The sequence below is a fragment of the Pristiophorus japonicus genome, chromosome 17 (assembly GCF_044704955.1).
Source record: "Pristiophorus japonicus isolate sPriJap1 chromosome 17, sPriJap1.hap1, whole genome shotgun sequence".
Taxonomy (NCBI): domain Eukaryota; kingdom Metazoa; phylum Chordata; class Chondrichthyes; family Pristiophoridae; genus Pristiophorus; species Pristiophorus japonicus.
Window position 1 is genome coordinate 74,850,884 of NC_091993.1, and position 17,466 is coordinate 74,868,349.

Consider the following 17,466-nt stretch of genomic DNA (forward strand, 5'->3'; position numbering starts at 1 on the left):
CTTTCCCACCCGATCTCCATATCCCTTGATTCCCCTAGACTCCAAAAATCTATCGATCTCAGCCTTGAATATATTCAGTGATTCAGCATCCACAGTGCATGGGAGCGCACACCTGCAAAGCCACTAATATTGGACCTGGACTTTGATTGACCACTGATCAGCAGAAAAGTGCCCGATCTTGAAGCCCTGAGAGATACGTGTCAGAATTACAGCCCTACTTGCTTGCAATCTAGAAGAGACAGCCTTCTCCACACTGGTACACAAGAGGTCTATGCCAACAGTTGCAGCTGATATGCTGGAAGATATGACTCTTTAGGTTCTCTGTTGGGTGCCACTGTTACAAATAATTCTGGAATTGCCGCATGCTTCAGGGCTGCCTGAACACACATCCATCATGGTGCAGCAGATGTGATTAGTGAATTGCTCCAATGAAGCCATCACATGCCGTGCATCTGGGGCACCAACCCCACTGCTGTACGTCTGTGTGCTCAACAAGCATCGCTCGTTTAAAAACATGAGCATGGAGATCGGGGTCCCAAAGTCCTTCCACCGAGGGTAGTTGTCTCCTGACTTCATAAACAACAACATCCGATGCCTCATCTTAAGTCCCATCTCCCTGTGCCCAGTCATGCTTTGCGATTTATTCTGAGGCTCCTTAACTATTCCCTCACCGTGGGGGTGTCACTGGGATGGTGCTTAGGAGGGGAGAAGATGATCGGTGGCTTGTGTAAAGAGTTGATGGTAGGACCTGAATACGTGGGGGGTGGGGGGTTAACATCCTCTTGCTGCTCCTCTTCTGTTTGTTGGTCTGACAGGTGCTAGGAGGACACAAAAGGAGGAGCACCTTGCTGCACATTGGCCATTCCACTTGCAGTATATCGCAAATTTTAGTTATTGTTGTTTTTATATCTTCACACTCTATCGCTAGTGTGAAATGGTGGAAGGATTCGCAGGCTGACTAAACGTCTGGCAGGCCGTGGTGACAACGCAGCTTCTGTATCCGTAACCTTCTTTATTCCAGCCAATAGTCCAATACAGCGGGAGAGGATTACTGGCTCCAACAACACATGTGATGAGTGGGAGCCACCCACACCCACCGGCTGCGAGTACCACACTGGATGTCAACTCAGAATTCAGAGCTGGAGCCGGTCTCCACTCACTAGGAACGTCTGGAGTGGGGTTTGAACCTTCTGACTCCGAGATGGGATTAATACCACTCATGTGAGGGCTCACTCCAAAATATGGAGGTTATGTGTGTCCTGCAGGAACTGACGAGAAATGAGATAATGAATTGTACGACCAACCTGTATCAGCCACGGTCCCTCTGCCTCTCCATCTCCCACTCCTTCTCCCATTTGCCTGCCAAAATGTTCAAGGGTTTCCTCCTCGTATGGGGTGAGAAGTCGGAGGTCGGGGGGCACAGCTTGTCGCCTTCCTCTGACATTGGTTCTGGTTCATATTCTTCATAAAGAATAAGGTAAATAATGTGAAAATCATATGGAATGTAAGCCAGGTGCCAGTAAGCATTCCTTAATGTGGGGGGTGGGGGGGGGGGGGGGGGCAGGGGGGGAGCGGTAGAGGGGGGAGCGGTGGAGGGGGGATGAGAGGTGCAGGAAATGAGCAACTACATATCGTGAGGCTTTTAATGCTTCCCTTTGTCTTAGGCTGTGAATGAAGGCACACTTGCAGGGGAAGGAAGCGGTTGTGAAGGGTATAGTGGTACCTCCTGCACATTGCTGGTAAGTTGTAGGTGTTCTTCAATACTATGAGGGCAAGATGTCTGGACACAATTTTATGACTTTGCATTGTTGGACTGCTTTCCCACACCTTAGCTGCCCTGGTGAGGTTATTGACCACCTTCTGGCACTATGCGGGGGTTTGTGGAGGTTGCTCTGACTGCCGAGACTACCTCCTTCCACTGTGCCGAGACTCTTTCTTTCATTGGCCTCCGTCCCTCTGCCCCAAATATTTTCTCAGAGATGTTCTGTACTTTGCTGCAACGCTTAAGGAGACTATCTTCTTTTTGTTTCACTATTTTGAAGTACTCACTCCCAGATTTTAAATGATTGGCCTGCCCCTGTAAGGTGCCGCAGCTATTTAAATGCTGCAGCAGTGTCAAATTCCCTGCCCCACCAGAGGTGAGTTCCCAATATGTCGTGCCGCTAGTGGCTCAGCAGTGTGTGAGCTGTGGCTCAGTGGGTAGCACCCTCGCCTCTGAGTCAGAAAGTTGTGGGTTTAAGTCCCACTCCAGGGACTTGAGTACAAAAAAAAAATGTAAGCTGACACTTCAGTGCATTGCTGAGGGAGTGCTGCACTGTCGGAGGTGCCGTCTTTGGGATGAGATGTTAAACCGAGGCCCCGTCTGCTCTCTCAAGTGGATGTAAAACATCCCATGAGCAGGGGAGTTATTCCCAGTGTCCTGGCCAATATTTACCCCTCAATCAACATAAAAAAAACAGATTATCTGGTCATTATCACATTGCTATTTGTGGGAGCTTGCTGTGCACAAATTGGCAGCCACGTTTACCACATTACAACAGTGATTACACTCCAAAAAGTACTTAATTGTCTGTAAAGCACTTTGAGGCATCCGGTGCTCATGAAAGGCGCTATATAAATCCAAGTCTTTCTTCTTTCTTAGTGTTTGAAACCCAGTCTCATTATGATGAGTCTGACCCCACAAAGTTCAGCAGAGGCAGAGTAAAATCATGCAGGTGACTGAAAGTCCCACCCCAGATATTTCTTCCAGAGAGAACAGTGAATTGGAAAGTCCAGCCTTAATTTGGAGACGGTGACTGTCTATAAAGTAATACTCCAGAATATGTCCCTGCAGTGGCATTATGATAATAAACCCTTTATTTGTTTAAATACCAATTTGTAACTTTAGTTTGTTTCAAAAAGAAATGAGACAAAGCAGTGGCTGAGTGACAGCCATCTTTGTTTTACGATTGAAAAATAACATTTGAGACTCACTTGATGGAACATCTATTTCTTTGCTCAGCCTCAGAAGCATCGTGCTGTCGGTACCCTCAATTACAGCCATTGCCTTCCCAAACATTTCCACCTTACTCTCCTCCTTTGAAACCCTCAAGAAAGATTTTGGTCGCCCCTCTAATCTCTTCTTTGGCTCAGCACCCATTTTCCATACACCTTCTGTGAGGTGCGTTGGGACGTTTTTCTATATTAAAGCCGTTATATAAATGCAAGTTGTTGTTCAATAAGAGAGTAACACAAGGATATTATGCCTTTTCTTTTCAGTGGCAAGGCCGCACTGCCAGCTTTGACAGCCAAGGGTCCTGTCCATCTCCGAAACCTCCATCAACACCGTGAATTCCGGTGCCGAGAGATTTTGTGGATCCTTCAGTGTTCTGAACATAATGTAATGTCAGTAGTTCAGTCTCTTTCCTCACAGGAAAACTACATTATACTCAGCAAAGTGGACACAAGTATCATGGAGATAGCTTGTCCCTGCTTGGATAGAAAGCAAATCCAAAAATTGGCTGACTTTCCGAAGTTGTGTAAGAAGGAGACAGGATTATCATTGTGGAGCCAAGCCTTAGGTGTAAATAAGGGGGAGGCACAAGGGAACACTGTGTTCTGATCTAGGGAGAGAAAATGGAACCAAATGTTGTCGGTAACGTGTGAAATTTAATTTGTCTGTATCAGCAGCTTTGACCAATACACAGGTTTGAGTAAGGTGCCTCTAAAATGATGCTGGCCTGTGTTAAAACTTGCATTACCGTTTTCCTTGTTGTACAGTCAATAGTTTCTCAGTTCCATAAAAGACCAAATTATAGACTTATCACGGATCAAAACTCGCAATAGTTCAACAATCTCAGGCTGCCAAGATATTAGTTCGGCAACAACATTATCATTGTTTTTATTGTGTGGAAAGGATTCTTGCTGTGCAAAATAATCACTTAAATTTTCATTTGGCAAGAACATACTTAAAAGGTAATGCTTTACCCCATGTACTACATCAAAGAGAACAAAAAGGCTCTGGCTTTAGGTTGCCATATATTTAGTGGGCTACTGAAATTGATGAACAATTGGGTGCTCATGAGTAAACAAACCTAGCTACGTGCATAACATCATTGTTGAATCAGTTAATTGAAGGTATGCTTCTTCAGGGGGTTGTGTGGACCTCCCCTCCCCAACCTCAACTACGATGAAATGTTCTACTGCACTTCATTCTATGCAGTGAGACTTGGCCAGGACGGAGGGAGTGTTTGCAGTGGCTAAGGTCAGGTATTGAACCCATAGCACTTCAGTTCAGCCCAACCCCCTGCCATTGGAGAAAAGAACTAATGTCCTAACGTTCAAGTGCAGCACTATCCTTTTTTTTGATAACACTCCCGTGAAGCGCCTTGGAACATTTTATTATGTTAAAGGTATTATATAAATATAAGTTGTTGTTGTTATCCCAGGGGAATAGTGGGTATAGTGCACAGACATTGCATTTAAATCTCTACCAATGTGGTTTGAATCTATCTAGCTCAAGAAAGCTGGATTGAAAGTGATTGATTAAGAGCACTTTTAAAACTGGCTTTTAAAAAAAAATGTTATGATAAAGCAAAGCTGGGAGAGGCTTCATATATTTGTCTTCACATTTTATGGATGTAATTTGTATGTTTAGATTTTTTCTCTGAAATTTGACAAAATATGAGTAAGAGATTCAACTAAAAGATGAAAAATGGTTCTGTTCCTACTGAAGGTGCTTCAGATGTAATGCATCCCTTAAAAAAGACTATCAGCTGTTACCTCATTCATATTTATTTTCCTATTTAAAAATACAATAGACAATCCACAATCTGATATCCAGTCCCACCTCAGCTCTACTACTCTCTCACCAAAACTATTTCTTGCCTGAAGAATTTAATTAAATTCCTTAAGTCAATCCCTGGTTTACATTGACTGTTATTTTTTAATCCACATTAGAAATGGATTGGCTTCCCGTCCCTTCCCTTTTGGTGACAAAAACACAAAGGCAAAATATTATCTGAATGGTGACAGATTAGGAAAAGGGGAGGTGCAACGAAGCCTGGGTGTCATGGTTCATCAGTCATTGAAAGTCGGCATGCAGGTACAGCAGGCAGTGAAGAAGGCGAATGGCATGTTGGCCTTCATAGCGAGAGGATTTGAGTGTAGGAACAAGGAGGTCTTGCTGCAGTTTTACAGTGCCTTGGTGAGGCCACACCTTGAATATTGTGTACAGTTTTGGTCTCCTAATCTGAGGAAGGACATTCTTGGTATTGAGGGAGTGCAGCGAAGATTCACTAAACTGATTCCCAGGATGGCAGGACTGACATACGAAGAAAGACTGGATCGACTAGGCTTATATTCACTGGAATTTAGAAGAATGAACGGGGATATCATAGAAACATATAAAATTCTGACGGGATTGGACAGGTTAGATGCTGGAAGAATGTTCCCGATGTTGCGGAAGTCCAGAACCAGGGGGCACAGTCTAAAGATAAGGGGTAAGCCATTTAGGACCAAGATAAGGAGTAACTTCTTCACTCAGAGAATTGAGAACCTGTGGAATTCTCTACCACAGAAAGTTGTTGAGGCCAGTTCATTAGATATATTCAAAAGGCAGTTAGATGTGGCCCTTATGGTTAAAGGGATCAAGGGGTATGGAGAGAAAGCAGGAATGCGGTACTGAAGTTGCATGATCAGCCATGATCATTTTGAGTGGTGGTGCAGGCTCGAAGAGTCGAATGGCCTACTCCTGCACCTATTTTCTATGTTTCTATGAATCAAAAAACAGAAAGCAGGTTCCACTTGCAGTGCAGACTCGTAATGTTCTGCAGTGAGTTTTTTGTGTTTTCTTTACTTGCTTCATTTGTTGAATTAAAAACCAATTCTGACATTTGAGGAAACACTGTAGGTTTATAATAGAGCAGCAGGCCAGGTCTTTATTGCATGTACTGAGCTGAGAAAACAAATTATTAAATCCTCTTCTAAAATGCGCAGTTTGTACTAATTGCTTGCGCCCACGTGTGATGTGTATCGGAGGTTAATATGGACCTAATTGTTTTTAAGCTTATGTTTTACCTTTGGTTCCGGTGCTCTTAGCACAATCTCAACTGGATGAGTCTACTGGGAAACTGCACATTGTGACTGGACGATTACAGGCTGTTGGTGTGCAGTTTCTCAGTGCACACCTAGCAGGTACAGCTGTGCCCAGGGTCACCGATGTGGGGAAAACTCCCCTTCAACCTTCTCACTCAGACAACACTGGGACATGCAAAGTGGGAATGTCAGCAGGGATTCTGTTGAAACAAAGTGGAAGAAACTTTGGCTTACATTAACCGTATTATATGTAACCAATTTGGAGTAGTTAATGGTGACATGGAGTACAAGAAGTAAAAATATATTCTCTATCAGAAGCATCCTCCTCTTTGATGAGAGCAATATTCATTCTTGAAATATGTTTAAAATAAATAATGAAACAGCTTGTCATCTTTGTGAAGCCCAAGCAGGCTGACACCTGATCTATCTGACACACAAACAAAACTCATGAATACCAATTTCAAACTTCTGCACAGTCTTCATTTGTTACCAGCACCTGGATGCAAACAGTTGATACAAACTACACAGATTGATAATGTATTACACAAATTCGTCATGTTATGATAGTTAACATACAGTGCACAATATCATTATTTTAGGAACTAGCACAACTCAATGGTTCAAAAAGTAAAGGTGAGAGTAATGGTACTTATTGATTGGTAACTACAGGGCTGCACTTTAAGCTCTCAATTAGACCCACTCTTGAGTGATATTTGAACTTTCATTCCCCTCGGGGAGCATTGTTGATCATGCTCACGAAGATATCTTTAAGGTAGACCATCCCATTTACCCTTTTGTAAGGAATAGTGTGGTGATGAATAAGGAATTACTTTTTACAAGATTAATTTACTAATATCTTCAGATATGAAAATTCTCAACATACACTTTATCAACAGTGGAAGATTGATTTATCTATTGATTTCTTTGACACTAAGCTAACTTAAGGTCTGCTTGTGATGCCAAACAGGCATTACTATGGTAACAGACTCTGAACAACCAATACAAGCTGTCTCCAAGATTAAGAGGGTGGAGGGAGAGTTAATCAAATTTTGAAGCTGAAATTTCAGGATAATGAGACCTGAATGTCAGAGAGAGGGATTTAACTGCTGTGTGGCCTTTACCAGTCAAGCCTTTCCTTTCAGAATCTAACATTATAACAAGTTGACACAAACTATTTGAACAACTGAAAAATTGAGAGATCAAGTGAGCTCAGAAGTGAGTTGGGCATTTAGGATTTGGCTCAGCCTTGATCATGTGGTAATTAGTTTTCACCCAAATTTCATTGAAGGCTTTCTTGGCTGATTCAGGTCTCCAGACCAAAGTCTGGCTCTTCAGAAACCGTAAGGCGATTCATTGAATTCCATCGAAAGAAAACCTTGATGACCTAAACACTCATATCTACTAGCTAAACTAGGCTTACTATGAGCTCATGTCTGTTGTACCTAAAATGAGCAAGAACCGGGAGGTAGAGGCTATGTTATGTTGTTGATTAGAAGTGAGGAACTGTATCATTCTGATGCATTGCAATGACCTGGTTTGTGTTTTGCTGCAAAACCAGCTGAGAGCTTAATTTACACAATTCTAAAGACACAGTCACATTCCACTAATCCAACCATCTACAGAATGTTGTTGAAAGCAAAATACCATAATGAGAGTTACCTCATTCACTAATTCAACTGGTGTGACTGGAAGGTTTCCAGATGTCCATTAACATTACCCTGTTTATTCTTAATGAGATGTTTGCTTTTGGATAATTCTCAATACTTCCCCCTAATGCATAGAAAATTATGATGTATTGTTGCAGCATAAGTACTGACTGTAACACAATGCAAAAGTCCAATCAGCATTCAGTGTATTAAGTAAATTGTGCCTGTTTAGAAAGAGCTAGAGACTGAAACTGGGGGAAACTGTTTATAATCACCACCCTTGGGACGAACGGAAAGTGTTTTTTATTGGTAATCTCAGATACAAGTTGTTTTATGAATTTTGGGGATTGGTATTATGTGTAACCACACACAGGTAGTCTCCCTATAACACTGGAATCATTAAATTTAAGTGCGGTTCAAACTGTGCAGAAGGCGGCACTCAGTCAGCCATGTGGAAGGCGTTTTTAAGTGATTCATAGTTCTCAGTCAGTAAAGCCCCACTCACCAGACCTATAATTACTGGGGCAGTAATGTGAAGATTAGAATTGCTACATTGACTCCCAAATATCAGAATCTTCTCTCCATTGGGATACTGTGGACAGGTTTTGTTAAAGCCATGTATTTTAGTGCACTGATCAACCCAAGAATGCCCAGAAAAACAACCACTCAATGACTGCAGAATGTTCATATTACAAGTGAATGAAATGGCAATAATCTACCTTCACTGCTATTTCTGCGCCACCGCTGTGAATAGATTAAATTGAAATCAAAGGGTGGAATCAGGAGATTACCTCAGGATGTCAAACATAGAGACATAGAAACATAGAAAATAGGTGCAGGAGTAGGCCATTCTGCCCTTCGAGCCTGCACCGCCATTCAATGAGTTCATGGCTGAACATGCAACTTCAGTACCCCATTCCTGCTTTCTCGCCATACCCCTTGATCACCCAAGTAGTAAGGACTTCATCTAACTCCTTTTTGAATATATTTAGTGAATTGGCCTCAACAACTTTCTGTGGGAGAGAATTCCACAGGTTTACCACTCTCTGGGTGAAGAAGTTTCTCCTCATCTCGGTCCTAAATGGCTTACCCCTTATCCTTAGACTGTGACCCCTGGTTCTGGACTTCCCCAACATTGGGAACATTCTTCCTGCATCTAACCTGTCTAAACCCATCAGAATTTTAAACGTTTCGATGAGATCCCCTCTTATTCTTCTGAACTCCAGTGAATACAAGCCCAGTTGATCCAGTCTTTCTTGATATGTCTGTCCCGCCACCCCGGGAATCTGTCTGGTGAACCTTCGCTGCACTCCCTCAATAGCAAGAATGTCCTTCCTCAAGTTAGGAGACCAAAACGGTACACAATACTCCAGGTGTGGCCTCACCAAGGCCCTGTACAACTGTAGTAACACCTCCCTGCCCCTGTACTCAAATCCCCTCGCTATGAAGGCCAACATGCCATTTTCTTTCTTAACCGCCTGCTGTACCTGCATGCCAACCTTCAATGACTGATGTACCATGACACCCAGGTCTCATTGCACCTCCCCTTTTCCTAATCTATCACCATTCAGATAATAGTCTGTCTCTCTGTTTTTACCACCAAAGTGGATAACCTCACATTTATCCACATTATACTTCATCTGCCATGCATTTAATTGTAACGTGAAAGGAGCTTTAAATTACTTTCATTTCAATATATGTTCATACTACAAATCGAAGAGCAAGTTATTATTTAAATGGAGAAAGATTGCAAAGTACTGCAGTACAGCAGGACCTGGGGGTACTTGTGCATGAAACACAAAAGGTTAGTATGCAGGTACAGCAAGTGATCAGGAAGGCCAATGGAATCTTGGCATTTATTAAAGGGAATGGAGTATAAAAGCAGGGAAGTCTTGCTACAGTTATACAGGGTATTGGTGAGGCCACACCTGGAATACTGCGTACAGCTTTGGTTTCCATATTTACGAAAGGATATACTTGCTTTGGAAGCAGTTCAGAGAAGGTTCACTAGGTTGATTCCGGAGATAAGGGGGTTGACTTACGAGGAAAGGTCGAGTAGGTTGGGCCTCTACTCATTGGAATTCAGAAGACTGAGAAGTGATCTTATTGAAACGTATAAGATTATGAGGGGGCTTGACAAGGTGGATGCAGAGAGGATATTTCCACTGATAGGGGAGAGTAGAACTAGGGCGCATAATCTTAAAATAAGGGGCCCCCCATTTAAAACTGAGATGAGGAGGACTTTCTTCTCTCAGAGGGTTGTAAATTTGTGGAATTCGCTGCCTCAGAGAGCTGTGGAGGCTGGGTCATTGAATAAATTTAAGGCAGAGATAGACAGTTTCTTAACCGATAAGGTGTTATGGGGAGTGGGCAGGGAAGTGGAGCTGAGTCCGTGGTCTGATCAGCCATGATCTTATTGAATGGCGGAGCAGGCTCGAGAGTTCAAAGGGCCTACTCCTGTTCCTACTTCTTATGTTTCTTATGTTCTTATGTATGTTTTCTTATTTTCCCTTTTCACTCCTATCTTCACGTTTTGCTGATCTTGGATGAAAACAACATTGAGACAATGGGCTAGATTTTGAATCCATTTGCTGTGAATAGGCAGAAATCATCATACTTGACTCACACCATATAATTATTGAATCATAGAAAGTTACAGCACAGAAGGAGGCCATTCGGCCCATCATGTCTGTGTTGGCTGAGAAAGAGCTACCCAGCCTAAACCTACTTTCCAGCACTTGGCCCGTTGTCTTGTAGGTTACAGCACTTCAAGTGCATAGCCAAGTACTTTTTAAATGTGATGAAGGTTTCTGCCTCTACCAGACAGTAAGTTCCAGACCTCCACCATCCTTTGGGTGAAAAGGTTCTCTTCAACTCCCCTCTAATCCCTCTACCAATTACTTTAAATCTACACACCCCTGGTTATTGCTCGCTCTGCTAAGGGAAATAGGTCCTTCCTAACCTCTCTATCTAGGTCCCTCATAATTTTATACACTGCAATCAAGTCTCGCCAACCTCCTCTACTCCAAAGAAAATACCCCAGTCAATCCAATCTTTCCTCATAGCTAAAATTTTCCAGTCCTGGTAACATCCTCATAACTCTCCTCTGTATCCTCTCCAGTGCAATCACATATTTCCTGTAATGTGGTGACCAGAACTGTACGCAGTACTCTAACTGTGGCCTAATTAGTGTTTTATACAGTTCAAGCATAACTCCACCCCTGCTCATACATTCTATACTTCGGCTAATAAAGAAAAGTATCCTGTATGCCTTCTTCATCATCTTATGCTACCTTCAGGGATCTGTGGACATACACTCCAAGGTCCCGCTGTTCCTCTACATTTTTCAGTGTCCTACAATTTATTGTGTATTCCCTTGTTTTGTTAGCCCTCCCCAAATGCATTACCTCACACTTCTCCGATTGAATTCCATTTGCCATTTTTCTGCCCACCTGACCAGTCTATTAATATCTTGCTGCAGTCTACAGCTTTCTTCTTTGCTTCCAACCACACTGCCAATTTTTGTATCATCTTCAAACCTCTTAATCATGCCTCTACATTGGTCTAAATCATTGATATATACCACAAAAAGTAATGGACCTAGTACTGAGCCCTGCGGAACCCTATTGGAAACAGCCTTCCAGTCACAAAAACACTCATTGACCATTACCCTTTGCTTCCTGCCACTGAGCCAATCTTGGATCCAACTTGCCACTTTCCCTTAGATCCCATGGATTATTACTTTTCTGACCAGTCTGCCATGTGGCACCTTGTCAAAAGCCTTGCTAAAATCCATGTAGACCACATCAAATGTGCTACCCTCATCAACCCTCCTTGTTATCTCCTCAAATAATTAAATCAAGTTAGTCATACACGCCCTTCCCTGAACAACTCCATGCTGACTGTCCTTGATTAAGTTGTGCCTTTCTAAACGATGATATATACTGCCCCTCATAATTTTTTCTAATAATTTGCCCACCACCGAGGTTAGGCTGACTGGCCTGTAATTACTCAGTCTATCCCTTTTTCCACTCCTGTAGTCAGAGAGGATTGGAAAATGATAGTCACGGCCTCCATTCTTTACTCCCTTGCTTCTCTTACCAGTCTGGGATACATTTCATCTGGGCCTGGGAATTTATCTACTTTCAAATATGCTAAACTCCTTAATGCTTCATTTACCACTATGTTTATCTCATGCAATATTTCACACTCCTCCTCCTTAACTACAATGTATGCATCGTCCCTCTCTTTTGTGAAGACAGACACAAAGTATTCATTACGATCCATACCCACGTTTTCCACTTCCACCTCCACACACAGGTTACCTTTTTGGTATCTAATAGGCCCTACTCTTTCTTTAGTTATCCTTTGCTCTTTGTGTATTTCTAAAAAAACCTTTGGGTTTCCCTTGATTTTGCTGGTCAATATTTTTTCATGCCCTCTCTTTGCTTTCCTAACTTCCTTTTTAATTTCACCGCTGCACTTTCTATATTCCTCTGGGCCTTCTGCAGTATTTAGCTCTGGGTATCTGACATAAGCTTCCCTTTTTTGCCTTATCCTACCCTGTTTTCCCCTTGACATCCAGGGGGCTCTAGATTTGGGAGTCCCACCCTTTCCTTTGTAGGAACATATTTGTTCTGAACCCTCACTATCTCCCCCTTCCCACTGCTCTGACACTGATTTACCTTCAAGTCGCTGTTTTCAGTCCACTTTTTCTAAATCGCATTTCAGCTTTGTAAAATTGTCCTCGCCCCAATCGAAAGCTTTACTCCTGGTCTATCTTTGTCATTTTCCATAAGTATACTAACAGTGTTGTTACTTTATGCAGAAATATCTATACTTATTTAATCCCTGTTGTTATTATTCTCCAGAAGACTCTATTTATTCTTCTTGCTGGTAATCTGATTGAAACCTTATTGATGCTGGCTAGCCTGGTAGTTCAAGCTTCTGCTTTGATTGGCTGCCAAGTAGAAGGTCATGGATTAAGCGGTCACCAAGGCTTCATGCTTATCTCACCAGTCCTGTCCATGGCTTATAGAATAGGTCATCCAGAAGTGGGCCAACTTCTTAATTGCAGATGATAGAATCTTACAACACAGAAGGAGGCCATTTGGCCCACCGTGCCTGTGCTGGCTCTTTGAAAGAGCTATCCAATTAGTCCTACTCCCCTGCTCTTTCTTCTGAAAATATTTCCTTTTCAAGAATATATCCAAATCTATTTGAAAGTTAATATTGAATCTGCTTTCACTATCCTTTCAGATGATGCATTCCAGCTTTTAATAGCTCGCTGTGTAAAAAATATATTTTCATCTCCCTCTGGTTCTTTTGCCAATATTCTTCAATGTGTCCACTGGTTATTCAGCCTCCTGCCACTGGGAACCGTTTCTCCCTATCTACTCTATCAAAACCCTTCATAAGTGTTCATTTTGAACATTCTCTTAAATCTCCCCTTAACCTTCCCTGATCAAAAGGGAACAGTTCCAGCTTCTCCAACTTCTCCACAAAACGGGAGTCCTTCATCCCTGGTATCATTCTAGTAAACCTCCTTTGCACCCTCTCCAAGGCCTTGACGTCCTTTCTAAAGTGTGGTGCCCAGAATTAGACACAATACTTCAGCTGATGCCCAACCAGTGGTTCGTAAAGGTTCAGCATAACTTCCTTGCTTTCGTACTCTCGGCCTCTCTTTATAAAGATGACATAACAAGTGTTGGGCAGGTTAAGTGCCGTAGCCTCAGAATGAGTGAAATTGAAACCGAGAGAATGCGACAGGGTGAGAAGCAAGGCTCAGTGTTGGAAATGAAAGGGAAGGTTAATTGAGGAAATGGTATGGAGTTGAACCTTTTGGCACTGGGCACACATGGAAGAAAAAAACACTCTGAGGTGAGCTTGAAAATAATGTTGTATTAGTGGTCAGTGCCCAATTTGTTAAGTCAAATTAACTTTTAAACAAACATGGGGTTAGAAATTCCATAAAATCTGGCACCATCAGATTGCCGTCCAAAAACCCGCTAAGATTATTGAATGGACGCCAGCGAAAAATTGCACAAAAAAAGGAAAAATTCCGCCCAGTGGGAAAAATGGGTCTTACACACAAATTCTCGGCGAAAAACGCAATTCTGGGCAAATTGGGCGTTTTTTAATCAAAATGGACAGTACTTACTCAAATTTAATCCGAGGCTGTGGGTTGGGCCTAGGGAGGAGGGAAAACACAAAAAATATTTTTTCCAAAAATTAAAAATCAGAAAACATTCTCAGGACCCTTTTCCACTTAATCGCTGTAAAATAATTTTAAAAGAATGGTAAAACAACACATTAACGTATCTTTTTTTGCAGGGCTACTTGCCCAGCTCCAGCTGCTTTCTTGTGGGCAGTTTCTTTCTCCTCGACTACGGGTCACCACTGAGACTTAACTTGGGCGGTGCACGGCAGCGGTCCGCTCCCCAGCGGTATTTTGAAACCGCTGGCAGAACTATTTGTGGAAATTCTCGCTGGGTGGTTTTCTGCCGCAAGTGAGCAATGCCGCTGAAAAACCAGGCGTAAATGGTGTGGGAATTCCACTGCACCTATCAACATAGCTTTACCAATTAGGCTGCAGCTTAGTTATTGTAATAATGGGAGAAATTTCAGCACCAACTCAGATAGCTCTTTCAACTACAGATCATGAAGCAAACTTGATGTTCGAGGCTTCTATGTCTCAGACAGTCTAACACATCCTTGGTGGTAGTCTGTGGTAGAAGGCTGCCTACAAAGGGAAGAAAGTGGTGAAGGATTAGGTTTAATTAGTCATTTTAAGCCAACATTTGTTGGCAACCCAGCCATCTAATTCAATCTTATATCACCAGTAGTATTTTACTGAAAGTCTTTAGAAATGTCACCAGCACTGTTTCACATATCACTTTTGGCATGAGTAGGGTACAGTGCATTGTGTGATGCTACTCATTGTCAGTGTTCAGGCTCAGTGAACAATCTAATTCTGACCCCTTAAAATGTACGCCACTCTGTCCAACTATCCTGTTAACTTCCTCATTTAATGATAGCCAGCAACGGGTTCATCTGGCAGCAATTCTGAATACTGCTTTCCCCCCCTCCCACCCCACCACCCAGATTTAGGCCCCACCATGAATAGATTGAAATAAAAACAGAAATTGTGGGAAATACTCAACCAGTAAGGCAGCATCTGTGGAGAGGGAAACAGAGTTAACCTTTCAGGTCAATGGCCTTTCATCACAATTAAGTTGGCATCACTAATTTTCACATTTTCTATGTCAGCTATAATAACAGAAATTTAATGCAACCAATGAAGCAATCAGTGGGATTTCTGCTGTGATAATGAGCTGGAGAGTACATTATTAAACGCACCTAGTGGATCACCTATTTATGATAGATTTTGAAGTCTTCAAGTAAAACCTTTAATAAAAGCATGAACAGACAATTCAATTAATAAATTAAATCATGTTATTGTGAAATGTGCCATTTTGAGATTTTTTATTTATTTAAACACTTATTTTGGACATTAGAAATTTCAGTTTCTGAGAGGAAATAAATGGTAGAAGAAAAAAAATATCAGAAAGCATTTTGAGTGATTTATGGGAAGCCTGGGGTCAGACTCTCCAATCACAGGTTGATATATTGTCACTGACAAATTGCAACTATTATGGAGTCAATTTTAAACCAGAGCAGATTTTGGCCGGGCAAGTACAAAATACACTCATTGGCCTAAGTTCCAGCCTGGGCTGTTGTAATTCCTGGGCCTCCATTAAAAGCCACCAGTCCACTTCCCACCCAGAACTGGCATGAAGAGAGCCCAGAGCAGCTGCCAGTCGGTGAAGATCAGATCGACCTTGGTTGCACCAGTTCTCAGGGAGGTGGAGGGGAGCGAGTTTCTGAAGGGAAGGATACGAGTTCAGGGCAGGAGAGTGACTTTCTTTGTGGGGCCTGAAAAAGCACTCTTTGTACTTCCTGGCCCCACAAAGGAAAGTTTTAGACTTACCAGATTAATATTGCATCGGAGTCCTGCCAATATAACAGGATCCTGATTTGCATAAATTTATGAGGCTCCGGCCTGCTTTAGGCGGGCGCCTCATCCACCTGCAAAACCCGTCACGTTAACGTCGGCAGGTTGGTAGGGTTAAAATCAACTGACACCATTACCATTGAAAAGGCCTATCACAGCATCAAATGCGGGAGTAACTCATATAGCAGGTACTTATGAGTTTTCACACACCAAATTTGATGTAATAAATTATAGCTAGATAGATATTCTTGTGCACGACTATCTGGTATGAGAAATCCCATCACATCAGCCTTTTAATTGTTCCTGGATTTACTCGTGTGAGGCTGAGGTTGTCTGTCTTTACCTATCCAAATAACCATTATTTCTGACTACATCTTTAAAAATGAATTAGCTAAATCAGTGTATCATTCTCAGCCTGTATCTCAGATTCACAGTCAACTAGAAGCCTACTTTATCTTTCCCTGTAGTCCAATTAGACTTTACACTTGCTGAGAAGCCACAGTGCAATGTGAGATTCTGATTCCAATACTATTTCAGCCATTGACCTTGAGAACAATAATGCATTGTTCCAATTGAGTATGTCCTGTTAAGTAATGAAGGTCATTCAATTGGTCGCAGTTTTTCTGGTCCACAGAATTGTCTTTCTGGTGTCGGCGCCGAGTGAGTGAGTCTGTCTTTCCCAATAAGGAATTCTGAGAAATTATACACAAGAGTGAGAAGTATTTCCCAAACTGTAAATTGTGCATTGTTTTTATTCCTGTTTAAACCTGCCATTTTAACTAGCGTTTCTGTCGTAGTTGATTTCGTTCTTGAATACTGTAACTTTATTGGCATTTTCACGTGAGAATTAATTGGCTTGTGTGATTTTTGTGTGCTGACACTTATAGAAGCCAATTCATGTATTATCATTTATGACAAAAATTCAGAATTTTGTACTAAAGCAATGATTGTATTTGTAATATGAATGTTTTGGGGTCGGTCTGTATTTTAAATAAAACGAATAAAAGTGTTAGTTCTTCAGCTATATCTTCCCTAAACTGAGTTGGCTGTTTTATTCATGGCTTTCAAAAGGAAATTGTATAAATACTTGAGGTAGGAACAATTGCAGGGATATGGGGATAGAGCGGGGGACTGGGACTGACTGGATTGCCCTTCGAACGAGTCAGCACAGACTTGATGGGCTGAATGGCCTCCTTCTGCGCTGTACTGTTCTATGGTTTTTTAGTTTTAAAATGTTTCTGCAGCATTAGGAATTTCCCACAGATTTTAACACAACGTCTTTCCCAAGATGGCCGAGTACAGAGCTGTCTAACAATCATCTGTTTCATTCACCTTTTAAAGTGAATGGTCCTTTGCTCACTCTCCCGCTTCAAATTATGTTGGGACAGCCTCAATCCAGGCCCGAGTGGGTAATCGTCCACAGTTAAAATGTAGCACTATTTGGCAACAGGGTGCTGATATGAGGGTTGGAAAAAATTCACACCAACAAATTCATTTTTTTTAAATTTGTTCACGGGATGTGGGCGTCGCTGGCGAACATTTATTGCCCATCCCTAATTGCCCTTGCAAAGGTGGTGGTGAGCCGCCTTCTTGAATCACTGCAGTCCTTGTGGTGAAGGCGCTTTGTAGCAGTTTGATATAACTGAGTGGCTCGCTAGACCATTTCAAGGGCAGTTAAGAGACAACCACATTGCTGTGGGTCTGGAGTCACACATCGGCCAGACCGGGTAA

General features: G+C 42.1%; 1 protein-coding gene across 1 annotated transcript in view; it reads left to right on the top strand.

Annotated features, from left to right (window-relative positions):
- Positions 1–3,330, top strand: part of LOC139227999 (synaptotagmin-6-like) — a 193,588-nt gene extending 190,258 nt beyond the window's left edge. The window contains exon 9 of the mRNA XM_070859150.1: positions 3,259–3,330. Within this exon, the coding sequence (XP_070715251.1) occupies positions 3,259–3,330 (72 nt within the window). The remainder of the gene's footprint in view (positions 1–3,258) is intronic.
- Positions 3,331–17,466: the final 14,136 nt, after the last annotated feature.